Source organism: Balaenoptera physalus (genome assembly GCF_965194825.1).
Source record: "Balaenoptera physalus genome assembly, chromosome: 3".
NCBI lineage: Eukaryota > Metazoa > Chordata > Mammalia > Artiodactyla > Balaenopteridae > Balaenoptera > Balaenoptera physalus.
Window position 1 is genome coordinate 120,929,670 of NC_138890.1, and position 17,932 is coordinate 120,947,601.

Consider the following 17,932-nt stretch of genomic DNA (forward strand, 5'->3'; position numbering starts at 1 on the left):
GCCACTAGGTTCTTCATGGCTTTTTTTTTTTTTTTCCTTAGATTCCGTATATATGTGTTAGCATACTGTATTTGTTTTTCTCTTTCTGACTTACTTCACTCTGTATGACAGACTCTAACTCCATCCACCTCATTACAAATACCTCCATTTCATTTCTTTTTATGGCTGAGTAATATTCCATTGTATATATGTGCCACATCTTCTTTATCCATTCATCTGTCGATGGACATTTAGGTTGCTTCCATGTCCTGGCTATTTTAAATAGAGCTTCAATGAATATTTTGGTACATGACTCTTTTTGAACTATGGTTTTCTCAGGGTATATGCCCAGTAGTGGGATTGCTGTGTCGTATGGTAGTTCCATTTGTAGTTTTTTAAGGAACCTCCATACTGTTCTCCATAGTGGCTGTATCAATTTACATTCCCACCAACAGTGCAAGAGTGTTCCCTTTCCTCCACACCCTCTCCAGCATTTATTGTTTCTAGATTTTTTGATGATGGCCATTCTGATCGGTGTGAGATGATATCTCATTGTAGTTTTGATTTGCATTTCTCTAATGATTAATGATGTTGAGCATTCTTTCATGTGTCTGTTGGCAATCTGTATATCTTCTTTGGAGAAATGTCTATTTAGGTCTTCTGCCCATTTTTGGATTGGGTTGTTCGTTTTTTTGTTATTGAGCTGCATGAGCTGCTTGTAAATCTTGGAGATTAATCCTTTGTCAGTTGCTTCATTTGCAAATATTTTCTCCCATTCTGAGGGTTGTCTTTTGGTCTTGTTTATGGTTTCCTTTGCTGTGCAAAAGCTTTTAAGTTTCATTAGGTCCCATTTGTTTATTTGTGTTCTTATTTCCATTTCTCTGGGAGCTGGGTCAAAAAGAATCTTGCTGTGATGTATGTCATAGAGTGTTCTGCCTATGTTTTCCTCTAAGAGTTTGATAGTGTCTGGCCTTACATTTAGGTCTTTAATCCATTTTGAGTTTATTTTTGTGCATGGTGTCAGGGAGTTGTTAAACATTTCTTGCATCTTCTCGATCTTTGCCTCCATTCTTTATCCGAAGTCCTGGATCATCTTCACTATCTTTATTCTGAATTCTTTTTCTGGACGGTTTCCTATCTCCACTTCATTTAGTTGTTTTTCTTGGGTTTTATCTTGTTCCTTCATCTGGTACATAGCCCTCTGCCTTTTCATCTTGTCTATCTTCCTGTGAATGTGGTTTTTGTTCCATGGGCTGCAGGATTGTAGTTCTTCTTGCTTCTGCTGTCTGCCTTCTGGTGGATGAGGCTATCTAAGAGGCTTGTGCAAGTTTCCTGATGGGAGGGACTGGTGGTGGGTAGAACTGGGTGTTGCTCTGGTGGGCAGAGCTCAGTAAAACTTTAATCTGCTTGTCTGCTGATCGGTGGGGCTGGGTTCCCTCCCTGTTGGTTGTTTGGCCTGGGGTGACCCAACACTGGAGCCTACCTGGCTCTTTGGTGGGGCTAATGGCAGACTCTGGGAGGGTTCACTCCAAGGAGTACTTCCCAGAACTTCTGCTGCCAGCATCCTTGTCTTCACAGTGAGTCACAACCACCCCCCGCCTCTGCAGGAGACCCTCCAACACTAGCAGGTAGGTCTGGTTCAGTCTCCTATGGGGTCACTGCTCCTTCCCCTGGGTCCCCATGCTCACACTACTTTGTGTGTGCCCTCCAAGAGTGGAGTCTTTGTTACCCCCAGTCCTGTCGAAGTCCTGCAATCAAATCCCACTAGCCTTCAAAGTCTGATTCTCTAGTAATTCCTCCTCCCGTTGCCAGACCCCCAGGTTGGGTAGCCTGACGTGGGGCTCAGGACCTTCACTCCAGTGGGTGGACTTCTGTGGTATAAGTGTTCTCCAGTTTGTGAGTCACCTATCCAGCAGTTATGGGAATTGATTTTATTGTGATTGTGCCGCTCCTACCATCTCATTGTGGCTTCTCCTTTGTCTTTGGATGCGGGGTATCTTTTTTGGTGAGTTCCAGTGTCTTCCTGTCGATGATTGTTCAGCAGTTAGTTGTGATTCTGGTGCTCTCACAAGAGGGAGTGACCACACATCCTTCTACTCTGCCATCTTGAACAAATCTCATGTGAAATAATTTTTATCGTATCCTTGACATTATGAGCAAATGTTATAGAGAATCTTGATTCTGTTATGTTTCTCCAAAGAACATTGATTTTTTTTTTTTTTTAAGCAGGAAGAACCAGAGTCTAAAACATCAGTTCAGTGCTTTAGTCTTAGCAGCTGGGTTGCTTGGAGTTGGCCCTGCAGACGAACAATTCAGAGGTCAGCCAGAAACTTAAGCAGAGTTTATAAGCAGTTTTTAAGGGCTTCTCTTCTCTGACTCTGCCTCTGGAATTTCTCCTCTCCCTTTCCAGATGCTACAGTTGCCCTGAACTTGGCCCCCTGGTTCTTCAAGCATAAGATTACAGGTTTCTATGACCTGCAGATTGGGGACCGGGTCTGCCCTCAGGCTAAAATTTGTAAAACAAAACAAAACAAAAGGGACTTCCCTCGTGGCTCAGTGGTTAAGAATCCGCCTGCCAGTGCAGGGGATATGGGTTCGAGCCCTGGTCCAGGAAGATCCCACATGCCACGGAGCAACTAAACCTGTGCACCACAACTACTGAGCCTGCACTCTAGAGCCCACGAGCCACAACTACTGACGCCGCATGCCTAGAGCCGGTGCTCTGCAACAAGTGAAGCCACTGCAACGAGAAGCACGCACACGCAACGAAGAGTAGCCCCTCCTCGCCGCAACTAGAGAAAGCCCGCGTGCAGCAATGAAGATCCAACGCAGCCAAAAATAAATAAAATAAATTAAAAAACAAAACAAAACAAAAAATAGGATGCTCACCCAGTGTCCTTCCCTTCTTCCAGATTTTATACCCTCTCCAACATCTGCCTGCTTTTTCTTACTCTTCAATGCTTTTAGGTAGTGGGCTCTTAATACCCTGTTACGGGTTTATAGTTATTATTTTCAGGGGGGTTGATTCAATAAGAGTGCCTCAGATATTGCTGGAAGTGGTCCCTGTCCTTGTGGGAGGTGTCCAGTTCCTATAACAATTCAAAGAAGATCAAAGAGGAGAAGAGATATAAATATAGGCTTTCTTATAGGTCATATGATAACTTGTGATAACTCATGTATATGTGAGTCTCTAGAATGGCTTTCCCTGTTTGTTTTTTTTTTGTTTTTTTTTTTTAAGACTGCCTTACATTTAAACAAGTTGATTTCCTCTCGGAGGCCATTTGCCAGGACTTCTTGCCTACTTGCAGGAGAGTGCGCACAGAATCCTCCCACAGGCTAGGACTGGGTGTGAAGAGTCAGCCTGCAGAACAGCAGTCCTTTAGAAATGTGTCCCCGGAGGCAAACACAGACCAGGGACCTGCCTCCTCTGTGTGCTGGACTGGACTCTCCAGTGGCTGCCCCGCTCCCCGGGAATCCTGCCTCTCTGGGCACATTTTGACTGACTGATAATTGGTTCACCCAGCATCCAAAGTCACTCTGAGTGGCAGGAGTTCAAAACAGCTCTCCTGCTCAAGGAATGTTACCAGGCATCACAGACACCAGAGAGGGACAGGAAGGACAAAGCGAATAGAGCCAACAGTGCCACTCCCTGGGAGCACATGTTCTTCTCAGAACCCTGTACACAACTTGGTGACTGGTTCTTATGCACAATATCATTAGACTGGAAAGAACCCTACTGGCATCTTTCCACCCACACTGAACAACGTAACACTTTCTTCTCCCCACCTTCTCCTCTGTTCTGCTGCAGGAGTATTACTTGTTTTTTTCCAAAGGTCAGGCCTCAGCAAGTACACTGAGGGATGTTATCCCCATTCCCAGCATGTAATCCCCAATCCTTCCACCCCTACCACAAAGGAAAGACCAATCATGATTAACTCTTTGAAGCACAGGGCCACAATGAGGGCTCTATTGGAAAACAAGAAGTGGGAAGAATTGTTGAGCAGACAGTCAACAGTACCAACTTCACCTGGATATTTTGTATTAAACCTATTTAATGTTTTAAAGTCGTTGTTAAAAAGGACACCATGAATTTCATAATTTACTTGTTCTCAAACCTCACCGCACAAAGTGATCATGTAAGGGAGCTTTAGAAAATGCGATGCCAGGGTCCTTCCTCCAGAGATCCTGGGTTAATTGGTCTGGGGCACAGCCTGGGCATGGGGATTTTTAAAAGCTCTCCAGGTGATTCTAAAAACAGGAAAATTTGAGAAACATCATCATAGTACATCATTATTTTACACATTCTACATAGAAAACAGAACTAGATATGTAGTTGCAGTTAAAAGCTAATGTCAATAACTACAGATGGTCAATATCTGGTGTTTCTTATCTGCTGTAATTGTATGGACTGCCATGTGTATAAACAAGGTTAAAACTCAATTTTAGTGTTCAGAATAATCATGTGAGCCTCCCCACACCCCCCCTCCCCGAACCAGCACTAATTCATAGGAAACCCTACATCCCTCTCTAGACCTCCCCCTCATTCTGACCTTGGAATTGTCCAAGAAAACCCCTGCAGCTTACTCAGTCCAAAGGGCCATTCTGATTCTAAGCATCTCACAGAGAAAGAGATGTAGAATTTGTTCCCTCCTCCAGCAGGTCCTCTATCTTTTCCTGTCGTTACTTCTATTACTGCCACATGACACCCCTTATTTAAGGTAGGTTGATGCACTGTCTGTGGCTACCTTTGCTGGAAGCAACCAGCAATAGCTCTTCAGCTATTAGAAAAATAATAAAGTTAGACTTCATCAGGCACCTACTGTGTCTATTTATCTACACTTCCAAATCTCTAACTGAAAGAAAACATGAAAGGTTTTTTTCGTTTGTTTTTTCAGTTTTGTTTTGTTAGCTGCTTAGATGGAACTTGAGCCAGAAATGCTTCTTTTTAAAAGTAGCTACTGATTTCTTTGCCTGCCTGGGACTTAAGTGTCCCCTCTCAATTATCCAAACATAAGATGAATTGGGACTTAATGCCCTGGAAGGTAAAATGACATTTATGGCCTAAAAACAAGTTTCTGCCCATCCCAGTGGCCCTTGTTATGAAGAGGTGGCCCATAAAGAGTTAAAAACAAAAATTGTAAGGAGGGAGATGAAGAAACTTTCTGGGAAGAGAGATGTAAGATCTCTCTTCTGTTTTGAAGTCCAGTGTGATCCTGACTGAAGTACGCACCAGCAGGAAAAGACACCGAGGGTTCTCTCAGGAAAGCCCACAGGGAAGGAGGAGGGTCTGGTTGGTAACCTGGGCTGAGTATCAGGCCTGGATGTCCTTGTGAAGAGACCTGGTCCAGGTCAGCCCGTGGTTGAAGCTGGAACACACCCCCAACTTCCCAGGTATAATGGACTCAACCAAAATGCTTATCTCGGGAGCCCCAGCAGGGGTCCCCACTCAGTCCATTTCCAATCCTGAATGCCCCAGTGAGACAGGCAGCCCAGTCCCCAGCGCAGCCTGCTGGAGAACCTAGATCAGCAGCCACTAGTCACACATGGCTTTTTTAAATTTATTCTATTGAAGTATAGTTGATTTACAATGTTGTATTTCTACTGCACAGCAAAGTGATTCAGTTATGCCTATATACATTCTTTTTCATATTCTTTTACATTATGATGGCTTTTGAACTCTTGAAATGTGGGTAGTGTGAATAAAGATATGTGCTACAAGTGTAAAATGAAACCTGGATTTTGAAGACAATACAAAAAAAAGATCGTAAGATATCGCAATAATTTTTATGTTGACTACATGTAGAAATGATAAATTTTTACATACATTAGGTTAAAAATACATTATTGAAGTTAATTTCAGCCTAATGTGGCCACTAAAAAATGTTCAGTGACATACGTGGCCCATACTTGCGGCTTTCATTGTATTCAATATTTCGATTGGGCAGTTCTGGTCTAGATGATCCTGTTCTCAAGGCTGGAGCCATAGCAGGGATTATCAGTTAGGATGCTTCAGTGTTCAAGTAGTAGCAACCTCAACTCAAAGTGATGTAAATAATAATGAGAAAACAGTCCAGGGCTGGGAAGCGCTGGGGTTGATTTTTTTTTTTTTTCCATAAATTTATTTATTTTTATTTTTGGCTGCGTTGGGTCTTCGTTGCTGTGCGCAGGCTTTCTCTAGTTGCAGAGACCGGGGGCTACTCTTCGTTGCGGTGCACGGGCTTCTTATTGCGGTGGCTCCTCTTGTTGCAGAGCACGGGCTCTAGGCATGCGGGCTTCAGCAGTTGCAGCATGTGAGCTCAGCAGTTGTGACTCACAGGCTCCAGAGCGCAGGCTCAGTAGTTGTGGCGCACAGGCTTAGTTGCTCCGCGGCATGTGGGATCTTTCCGGACCGGGGCTTGAACCCGCGTCCCCTGCATTGGCAGGCGGATTCTTAACCACTGCGCCGCCAGGGAAGCCCCAGCACTGTGATTGTTAACACAGTAGCTCAGTGGCATCATTAGGACCTGGTGCTTCTCACTTTTCCACTTTACTCTGATCTGGCTCAGCTCAAGGGGAATATATCTGTGGAAGTCCCAAAAGTCACATCCAGACATTTTTAATGTGCAGAGGAAACAAAAGGGGAGGGAGTGGTTACCTGTCTTATCTCTCTTATTAGGAGTGAGGAAGTCTTCTCCAGATGTGCCCTCCCTTCCCACCTCCCCCCTTGCTCTCTTGTCTAATGGGCCAGAATTGGGTCAAATAGTTCATGCTAAGCCACTCACCAGCTCAGTAATCGGATACTGCATGGCTTGAAGTAATCTGGAGTGAGACATCTGTTAGAAAGAGAACCAGGACCATGACAGGAAGAATGGCTATTTTGGACTAAACAACCCCTGACATTCTTGGACAATTCAGGGAGAGGGCACATGTCTCGCAAGGGTCATTACACATTCTGCTATCCCAGCTGAGCTGATTTAGCTTGAAACACAATAGAGCTGCTATTTTATTTGATCCCCAGGCTACTGAAGCTTAATAAATATGTTTACATAAATGGACCAACAAAGCAAATAAAATCCCATAGCTCAGTGTGGTGAAAAGGAGAGAGCACTGTATCCTAATCAAGAGACCTGACTTTAACAACACCTTGCTGTGACACCTGTGAAGCTCAACGACCCTGTCTGGGCTTCAGCTTGTTAACCTTCCGAATCAGTGTTCAAAGATTTTGAGTCAAGATAGCAAAATAATCACATGAATATTTCTCCCTACTTTAATACATAGGAATGGTGATATAAATGGAATACAAAACATTATAAAATATGTCATACCAAAACGTTCAGGACCCAATTTTAATGTGGAGAGGGACGCAGGGGATGGTTTCCACACACCACCAGGCAATTTTGGGAACACCAGCTTAGTGTCCTACACTCAATTCTGACACTGTGTACCTGAAGATAGTGTCAGATCCCACCGGTTAAGGGCTCAGTCCCACAAGACTGCCCACACCCCACTCGTGTCAGACACCACCTGAAAGTCCGAGTTGTCACCTGTGCTTCTGACCAAACTGCTAAGGCTCAAAGGTTCCCACCACCCCCTATTCAGGTTCCATTGATTTTCTAGAGTGACTCATAGAACTCAGGAAACCAGTTTACTTACTAGATTACCGGTTTATTATAAAAGGGCCTAAATCAGGAACAGCCAGATGGAAGAGACACATAGGACAAAGGTATGGGAAAAGTTTGAGGAGCTTCCCTGAATCTCAATGTGTTCCTCAACTCGGAAGCTCTCTGAACCCCGGACTTCTGGGTTTTTATGGAGTCTTTATTACATAGATATGATTGTTTAAGTCATTGGCCATTGGTGACTGATTCAACCTCCAGCGTCTCCCCTCCCCGGGGGTGGGACTGAAAGTTCCAGCCCTCTAACCACATGGTTGGCTTTACTGGCAACCAGCCCCCATCCTTAGGTGCCTCCAAAAGTCAAATCCTTAACATAACAAAAGACACCTTTTCGCTCACACCACTTTGGAAATTCCAAGGGTTTTAGGAGCTCTGTGTCAGAAACAGTGGAGGAAGACCAAATATACATATTTCTTATTACAAATCACAATATCACTCATACTCAGAAACTAAAGGAAAAATCTCTTTTTAAAATTAAAAATAGCAAATGTTTGGAAAGTTGAAGTCATGGAGCATGTGGAAAGTAGGTTCTGTCAAAGTTCCGTTGGAAATGGGGCTAAGCGGACTGTATGCATCATGGCGGACCGCGTTTTCTGAGTTAAGCTGGGTGCTGGGGCAGCACCTCCACAAGGGAACTGAGACTGAAATAACCCTGCCTGACCTCCCAGCAATGGCTAGACATGTTCCACTTGCCTAGAGGACACAGACTGGAACTGGAGTCTCTGTGTGACTTTAGAGCCACTACACCACAGTGCTCAACCCTTCTGGTCGAAGGACCTGTGGCTACTCGGTTCCCAGGTAGCCCTAGGATTCATGTCATTCTCAAGGTCAGCCCCAGGGATCTGGGTTTTAACTAGGCCTGGGGTCTCCAGATTTCTCTGTGTAGTGCCCACTCCCTACCCCCACCCCATCTCCAAAATGTCTGTTTACTAATTATACACACAAGCAATCATATTAGCTTATTATAAAACAAATGCAAAAAAAATTTTAAAAGGATGGGAAAAATTGTAATAAATCATACTTTAAGGTTTCCTGCTAACTACAGTGGCCCTATTCGATCATGAGCGGATATCAGCTGATATTAGTTGAGGTTTTCCTTATTGACATAAGGTATAAATCTGTATTTCAAAAAGCTTTCTTGATAGTATTTTCAGCAGGCCTCTTTGCAGATCTGAATAATTATTTTGTTTTTACTTTGTAATATGGATGAAGGTGTAGGAAAAAGGTCAGCTCTGCCATTTTCTTGCTCTTTGCTTAAGTTTGTACTATTAATATTCTATTCAATTTGTAACTTTTTGGCAGGAATATTTTTAAGCCAATTGTTCAAATTGTTAGTTGGCAACATACAAGCTGTATTATGTTACAATACACCAAAAGCCAATGAAGGAATGATGGTATTCGGGTGAACCCCTTTCCATTGTGGAATTCCCAGTTTTCCCTCAGAATAGCTCCAGCTCTGTTTGTGACCTGTGACAATCTTACATATGAACCAAGTGAGGGCACCAGTGTGATTAGGTATACTAAATGTTGATAAATCTAAATTTCTTATGCAGGACAATGAATATAAGTATCTTTGGGAGTTCTGCCCAGCCTTCTTTAGAGACCAATGAGTTGCATCTTTCATTTGCTAACTCAAGTTGGAGATTCTGGCAAGAGTATGAACAGTCATTTAAAGGGTGTTTATGCTACCTTTAACTAAGGCCTCTCCACCTCTAAATATACCATTTCCGTATGCCATCTCAGATATCTTCTTGCCCAGTAGCTGACAAGGGCTTAAGAGAATTCAATTTTATCTCAGCAGAGGGCGTCCCTTCCTTCTAGGAATGTAGCAAGCCCTTAGCAACAAGAGGCTGTCTTAAGACCTAGGACCTATGAAAAGAGGTCATGAGAGCAGTCTCTACATCTGTAAGGGCTGAATGAAGCTCAGTCTCTATTCATTTCTTGGGGGAACCGAAGTCCAGAGAACTGCTCAGAATTCCATGGCTAGCTGATAACTAAACCAGCACCTGAATTCAAGCTCCCCACCCTCTGCCCAGTGCACTCTCTAATATTCTTCACAGCCCTCTTATGTGTACTTGTTAAGCAATAGTAACGCCAGCCCATTTTCATTTAATGTAATTATTGATATATTTGAGTTTTAATCTATCATCTTATTTCATGATTTCACTATGTCCAACCTCTTCTATGATTCTTTGTCTTTTGTTTTCTGACTTCTTTTGGATTGACTAAGATTTATTATTATTTTTTCTTATTTACTATTTTGGAAGATTTACACTAGTTACCTCTTCTTTCAGTGTTAAAAGCTTAGAAACTATTTTTTTTAATATTTATTATTTTATTTTTAACCTTGCATTGTTAACTTATCTAAGTCTAGTATAAATATTGATCTTTATCACTAGCCTATACAATTCAGAAACATAAGCACACTTTAACCCTGTTTACCCACATCCCAACTCATTTGCTATTGTTGTCAAAATTTTAAATTCTATATAATTTTAAAATTCCGTAGATACTTTGTTTTTTTGCTCTTCATATTTTTCTGTATCCCAAACTTTCCATCTGGATCATTTTTTAGAATTCTGACATACATCTTTTAGAATTTCCCAAACTCTCTCTTTTAAAAAAGTCTTCATTCATCTTTATTATTGAGCACTCCCTCTCTCTCTCTCTCTCATATATATATATATATATATATATATATATATATATGAGAGTATATATATATATATATATATATATATATGAGAGTATATATATATATATATACTGGGAATAGAATGCTAAGCAGGCTATTGTTTTCTTTCTGCCTGTTGATGATACCATTTCACTGTCTTGTGACTTCCATTATTGATTTTCAGAAGTCAGCTGTCAATTTAACTTTACGTCTTTGAAGGCATTATGTCCTTTCCCCTATGACTACTTTTAATGTATGGTATATATACAGTTCCGTTTCTTTGGCTTGCTATGGTTTTACTATGATGTGTCTGGAAGTGCTGAGTGGATACAATGTGTAGAAACAATTAGGCTTCTTGAATCTATGGATTGATGTCTTTCATCAGTTCTGAATATTCTCAGTTATTATATCTTAAAAAATTATTACCTTTGGCTCTCTCTCTTCCTCAAACATAAAACCTTCTTTAAACAAGAGTCTCCCTCTTGCTCTCTTCTTCAAACATAGCAAGGTGGTTTTATAGTTTGTGTCTAATGATTTCAACAGATATTAACTCCAGTGCTTATTTTAATTTTCCAGAGCCTATTTTAATTTTCTGTTGTTTCTGCTGGTTCTTGCTCAATGTATTTTGTTTCCCTGTATGACTATTGATTTTTGATAGTGGTTGGACCTTGTACTTCAAAAATTATTTGTAAGAATAATTTGAGGCTTAGTATTATAGCGTCTTCTTCCAAAGAGGATTTTCATTTGCCTCTGCCAGACACCTGAGGTCCTACCAGTCTGGATCCATCTCAAACCAAGTTCAAGGCTTGAGGTTCCTTGGACCACCCAGATAACATAAAGCTAGAAGGAAATTATGTGCAAGGATTGGTTTACTCATGATTCACCTTACCTGAAGCTGCACCTCTTTGGGACCCCAGTTTAAAATGGAGGTAGTTTATTAGAATTTCTACCTCTGGTAGGTTGCATGTCTTGCCTTTTGCTCCCTGGCCCCAGAAATTTGTTGAAAGTACAGCTCAGTTTTGCAGCTGTTTCTCTAGGACGGGCAAATGCTCTTAGGGAGAAATCAGATTTAAGTATCAGTCCTGTTCTCTGAGTTCTTAACTACCAGATTTTGGCTTTTAAACTCCTCACTACTTGGTTAACATTTTGATGCTTTTAAGAAAATATTTTTTATACTTTATACAGTTTTTTAGGTTTCCTTGGTGGGAGGGTTGGTCTAAATTTCCTAGTCATCAATTATAGGGAGTAAAAGTTACAATTTATATATTCATCAGAGGAAAGAAAATTTTTCATAGTCTTCTATCTCTACTTCATGCTTACCAATTTGTTAGTTCCTATAAAGCACTTTACACATGCCAAGGATGTAATATATTCTGTAGAACCAAAATTGCTATGTAGGACTCATCAAATCCTTTAAAAGAACCCAATCTGGTATGAAATGAAATAGTTCATAAAACAATTTGAAGTCATGACTACTTCTGGCCTTTGAAATTCTGTATAATAAACTTATGCCCCACCTACTCATAAGAATATAATGGAAGATCCAGTGATCCATATATAACATATGCACAAAATATATACTTATTGAGGGCACTTGATCTTCCCACTGCATGAAAACCTTTCCCCCTTACCTGGCCTCTTTCAGATATTTCCTCTATCCTCACCTTCTCAATGAAGCCTTCCCTAAACATCTCATTTGAAATTGCAAACTCCCCCCCATTCCCACACTTCTTTTTTTTTTTGTATAAATTTATTTATTTATTTTTGGCTGTGTTGGGTCTTGGTTGCTGCACGCGGGCTTTCTTTAGTTGTCGCGAGGGGGGCTACTCTTTTGTTGCAGTGGGTGGGCTTCTCATTGCAGTGGTTTCTCTTGTTGCGGAGCACAGGCTCCAGGTGTGTGAGCTTCAGTAGTTGTGGCACGTGGGCTCAGTAGTTGTGGCACATGGGCTCTAGAGCACAGGCTCAGTAGCTGTGGTGTACGGGCTTAGTTACTCTGCGGCATGTGGGATCTTTCCGGACCAGGGCTCGAACCCATGTCGCCTGCAATGGCAGGCGGATTCTTAACCACTGTGCCACCAGGGAAGTCCCTATTCCCACACTTCTTAATCTCTTCCTGTCCTGTTCTTCTCTCCATCACCCTCCACCGTATTACATACTATATATTATATATCCTGGCTCTATTTATCACTACCTCTCCAATCTTGATAAATCTGCTTAACATCTCAATTCTTTGATTTTTCTAGATGTAAAATTGAGCTAAGAAAATTATCTCACCATTCTTCATATGGATGTTTCACAGATGAGTATGGTGATAGATCAGAAAATGATTCTTAAAAAACTATTTAAAAAAATGAAAATTCTAGAACTGAAAATTGCAATATCCAAAAAAAAAATTTACTGGTTGTGCTTAACAATAAAATAGAAAGAACAGAAAAAAAATCAGTGCACTTTAAAATAGTTCAATAGAAATGATCCAATATGAAGAACAGACAGAAGAGAGATTAAAAAAAAAAAAAAGAGCAGATCCACAGGGACCTGTGGACAGTATCAAAAGGTCTAATATATGTGCAATTGGAGTCACTGAGGGAGAAGAGAAAAAAAATGGTGCAGCAAAGAATATTAAAAAAAAAAAAGATTAAAAATGTACAAATTTGGAGAAAGAGCTGAATTTACGGACTTAGGAAGGAGAGCAGACTCCTCACAGAACAGATTTAAAAACACACACACACATGCCCAGGCATATCAGAGTCAAACTGCTAAAAACCAAAGTTTAGGAGAAAAATCTTGAAGAACCCAAAGGATTTTGTTACAGACTCATTCCGCACCAAGTAAAATGCTGCAGCTAAAGTTTAGTGGACTTGGCGTACTGGGGGGAATATTTCAGGGGAGGAGAAATGGCTGCTTTTCTCTACAGCACATCCTTTATGTGAGAAGCTCGTTGACAATGAGTGCCAGGTAGGATGGAGGTTTGTGGCTGGAAAAGAGATTAGCAGCCCTTCATTTCGATTTTGGTTGGGTAAGGTCTTCTGGAGGGAGCAGGATGCTGCAGGCTCTCTGGAAGACATAAAGATTTTGACCCAAATGACTCTAAAATCAGGGAAAGAGAAGTGAGATCCTCATGTTAAACTTGAGAATAGTCTGAACAGAAAGTCTAGAGCTTCTTGGAGCCAGGGGAATTTTTGAAGTGGAATTAGAGAAAAGAAATTTGGGGGAAATGGGAAAGACCCAGAAGATTTTGATTATTTGACAGCATTTGTTCCCTTAGCGTGATTTTCTTCCTTTCTCTCACAATTTAGTCTAACCCTTCTTGGGGTGGGTAGGTCTCGTGAGCAAGCGCTTTGAAAATATGAAGGCAGATTCTTTCCCTTCCCTTTCACAAATAAATCATGCAGTTCTGGAGGTAGCTGTAGAGAAATCAGTTTTCTGGGGCAGAATTTTGGCCCTGTTTTGGCAAATGTGGCCTCTTTAGTTCATGAAGGATGATTTTAATGACCGAAAACAAATAAGACCCCCAAATGTAAACCCAAGGTTTGCTGCTTGTTATAATTGTATTTTCCATACTAGACTGGAAATAGTCATGGTGTTTTTGTTTGTAATGTAAGCCTCTTTTTCTCTTTTTGTTCCCCTTTCCCGGTCCTATCGGCCATCCCTCACCGTCTTTGTGCTTTAGGATCAATATCCCTGAGGGAAGGGAGGAATAGGCGAAGTTCAAGAAATAGCTGGAGGCGGGTTGCCTGATGTGGAGGCAAGGACCCAGTGTCCTCCTGGGGCTGTGCATGGCGGGGAAGGTGCATCTCCGCAGCATCGTGGCAAGTCTTCCAGACATGTCTGCAGCTCTTCCTGTAACCAAGAGGCCTTTTCCTGTGTTTGAACTCACCACCAATGGCTGTCCTACCAAAGGTAAACAGCAGCGGTCTAAGCAAACTGCTCTTTTTCCAAAAGAAAGCTTTTAACTTTTCTTCTGGAGGAGACAGAAGGGGGTTGTTTGAGGACTGGGCAGAGGAGGAGCAGGAGGCGGGGAGGCGGGGGCGGTGGTGAGACCAGAGGAAGCCCAAGTGACCCCAAGCCCTGCCCTGCATATTTTTCTTCGTTTCTTCCTTTCTTTCTTTCTTCCTTCCTTTCATTCTTTCTTTCTTTCTCTTCCTTTCTTCCTTTCTTTCTTTCTTTCTTTCTTTCTTTCTTTCTTTCTTTCTTTCTTTCTTTCTTTCTTTCTTTCCTTCCTTCCTTCCTTCCTTCCTTCCTTCCTTCCTTCCTTCCTTCCTTTCTTTCTTTCTTTCTTTCTTCTTTCTTTCTTTCTTTCTTTCTTTCCTCCTTTCCTTCTTTTTTCTCTTCACCTCCCTCATTATTTTTGGCTAACTCCTTTGTGCAGGCCACCTTCTATTCACGGACAGCAGCTTTGAACATCAGTCAGATCAGGTCATCTGCCAAGCTGTGCGCCTCTGGTCACATCGCTCTGAGGCCTCCTGTTTGTCAGCTTCAAAGTGCCTCACAAGTGGTGACTTGCCTCCTTCCGGGTGAATGTTAAAAGAAGGGGAAGTCTGGACATACTCATGACACCACTGGAATTAAGGCTGGAAGCTTCTATCTCATTTTGCAGAAGAAGAAATCAGGACTAAAGAAGAGCAGCTGAAAACCACTGCCAGGCCTTGTGGCCAGTAAGTGGAAGAATGGGGGGGCCAGGACTGCTTGTGTTTAGTTCCAAGGGGTTCTTGCCAGGCCTCACATTTAGAACTGTGTTTCTCAGGCAGTCAGCCTGCCTCAAAAGCGCCTCAGTGATGGTGACATTTGAGAGGCGATGGGGGAAGGGAGGAGAATGCTTACTGGATGGAACTCCACCCTCCTCCTCCAATGGAGTCTCTTCTCTTTGGTCTCATTCATTCATTCACTCATTCATTCATTTAACAAATGTCTATGAGCAGCTTCCATGTGCCAGTGACTTCCAGACACTGGAGATACAGCAAGGAACCAGCAAAGCCTGGGTTCCCACGAAACTTATATTCTGTTTTCTGTATTAGTTTCTAAGTAAGATTACTTTTTGGTCAAAGGGTTCTGTCAATTTTTTTTTTCTTTTAAAGCAAATAAAGTCTTTCCAATATCTAGCTTTCAAAGCATTAACTGGTACCTATCAAACACTCACAACATTAAGTAGAGATTTTGCCACTACATAAAACAAATCAGCTGCTGATCTTCCAGACTCTGACAGTTTAAAATCTATCAAGAAAAGACACCTAAAAAGAAAACTTGCCCAGACAGTATCACTCACTGACAAATGTGGGAGTGAAATAAAGAAAGAAATTGATGGTATAGATGATGAGCTGAACTCTTATAGTCCATTATATTGGTGCCGGGGGGGTGGTCACTAGTGCATTCTCTTCTCAGGAATTCCATGTAGAATAGGATAAGCATGTGATCCTTTAAAGTTGACCCCCTTTGTTTGGTGGTGAGTGGAGGTGGATGTAACAGTTAACAGCCTTGTTGAGTTTCAGAGTCAAATTGTGATTGCCACGAGCAAATATTCCTACCTGGGAGTTTTGGTTTGAAAAGATAAGGCCAAAAGTCGTAAACTAGCAGCCTTCCTGATGCTAATGTATTCATTATTTTTTGGGGTATAACAAATTACTCCAAAGCCTAGTGGCTTAAAAAAACAAATGTTTATTATCTCACAATTTCTATGGGTCAGGAGTTGAGGGACAGCTTAGCTGGGTGGTTTGGCTCAGGATCTCTGGTGAGGTTGCCGTCGGAATGTGGCAGGGCCTTCAGTCATCTGAAGGCTTGATTGGACTGGAGGATCCATTGCTGAGATCACAGCAGGAGGCCTCAGTCCCTGTCCATGTGGCCCTTTCCACAGGTGGCTTAAGGGTCTTCATGGCATGGCAGCTGACCTCCCCCAGAGCAAGTAATCTGAGAATGAGGGAAGAGAAAACCTTAGTGCCTTTTGTGCCCTGGTCTCCTAAGTCACTCCACATCACTTCTGCCTTATTCTAGTGTTGGGAACAAATCACTAAATCTAAGTGGTTAGAATTAGACTCTGTCTTTCAAAGAGAAGAGTAAAGAATTTGTGGGCATAGTTTAAAACCGTCAAATTTAGACTCCCTTCAGATTTAAATTTTACTTTTTCATGTAGAGTCTTAAACAAATCACATTTCATTTGTGAATACTTCACTATATATTTAAAAGGCAAACCACCACACCATGATCACACCCCAAATGATGAATAATAATTCCTTAATATCTTTTAAAAATAGTCTGTTTTCAATTCTAAAATTTTAAAATCAAGAAATTCCACGTTAAAAGTTCAGATGTTCAGCTTTTTTAAAAAAAAATAAGATGGTCTGGGTCACACTAGGCCTATGTTCTCACATGGTCACAAACAACTTTAGGTGGGATATGAACTCTTCGATTTGCCTTGATCCCCACCACACCCTATTGTATTACACATGGGGCACTGGTTAAATGAACCTGCTTGGTTTGTTTAACATTTGAGTTTACCCCTGGTCTAGGTCCAAGGAGGCTGAAATGTGTGGTAATGGGGTTGAAGAAGGGGGTAGCTTGACCCCTGGTGTGAGTTGGATCCCAGAAGATTAGGAAAGAAGACAGGTTGCAGCAACCTTGGGTCTCATCTATGTAGGGCTGTAAAGATGACAAGGATAACCGTAGAGATCTGGTCAATATGGCCTTGGAAGTTTGGGTGGGCGTTCCTGTGACTGCACTTGGCACTGAGGGTGTAGAGGCACGAGCAGAGCCAGCCACCTCTGAGGGGACCATGAATTAGCCAACAGGGATCAAGCCTCAGTGCTATTTTCTTAGGGCTGTGAAAGTCCTGGGTCTGGTACAACCTAAGGAAGAGTGTGAGAGTCATGAAAAATAATGATATAGAACTGTTAGCCAACTTTACCGAGGAGGGGGAACTTTAATCACACTTAATGTAATGTATAAAAATAAAGTTATTTCTTGTCTCTTGTGTGTCACTGAAACATAGGATCTTAGGGTGCTTGGAGAGAGCCTGTAAGTAGAAGAAAAGGCCTTTATGACCACTCTGGAGGAAGACTGTGGAAAAATGAGCCCTACTGAATAATGGAAGTGAGTACTGGAGGAGGACGCTTGCTCACCTCTGGCCTGACAAGAAACCCACAGGTGCTTTTTAATACAACTACTGCCATCCCCCAACTTAAAAATACTCATTTGCTTCTATCAGATATTTGGAGCTCAGAATGCATTTTCCTGTAGAAACCATGTGTTCCTTGGTGATTAAGTCCACAGGCCAGTTCTTAAGATTTAGTCTTGTAACTAAATCATAACCCTATCCATCTACCACATCTAACAGACTTTCCTTAGAGAATTTCAGCCCGGGTCCTAACATGGAATACCTAGAGTACATTTTCCCCAACCCTAGTAGTTCAAACACTGAGTTCTGCTCTATCCCTCAGACTCATCCCTCCTGGGCCAGCTTTGAGAATGCTACCAGCTTTTCAGTAGCAGCATGGGTGTGTGCTGGAGAAAAGGGAGCTCTGTTGGGTGAATATTAAGAAATGCAGGCACGGGATACACATGAGGACAGTGAGAGTAAGGCAAGCCGACCAAGAGGCTAGGGTGGAGCAAAGGCAGGTAGGTCCTCAGCTTCGGA

General features: G+C 41.9%; 1 protein-coding gene and 1 long non-coding RNA gene across 4 annotated transcripts in view; one reads left to right on the top strand and one right to left on the bottom strand.

Moving 5' to 3' along the window:
• LOC309658633 overlaps window positions 1-14,807 on the top strand; it is a 107,605-nt gene extending 92,798 nt beyond the window's left edge. Inside the window, exons 2-3 of the long non-coding RNA XR_014262340.1 lie at window positions 13,979-14,208; window positions 14,678-14,807. This is a non-coding gene — a long non-coding RNA (uncharacterized lncRNA). The remainder of the gene's footprint in view (window positions 1-13,978; window positions 14,209-14,677) is intronic.
• Window positions 14,349-17,932, bottom strand: part of LOC309658566 (uncharacterized protein) — a gene marked incomplete at its 5' end in the record, with an annotated part of 59,223 nt that continues 55,639 nt past the window's right edge. For all 3 annotated transcript variants that reach the window (XR_014262248.1, XR_014262249.1, XM_082457413.1), the window contains one exon: window positions 14,349-16,209. Coding sequence is in view for 1 of the 3 variants with exons in the window: in XM_082457413.1 (XP_082313539.1) it covers window positions 16,065-16,209 (145 nt within the window). The remainder of the gene's footprint in view (window positions 16,210-17,932) is intronic.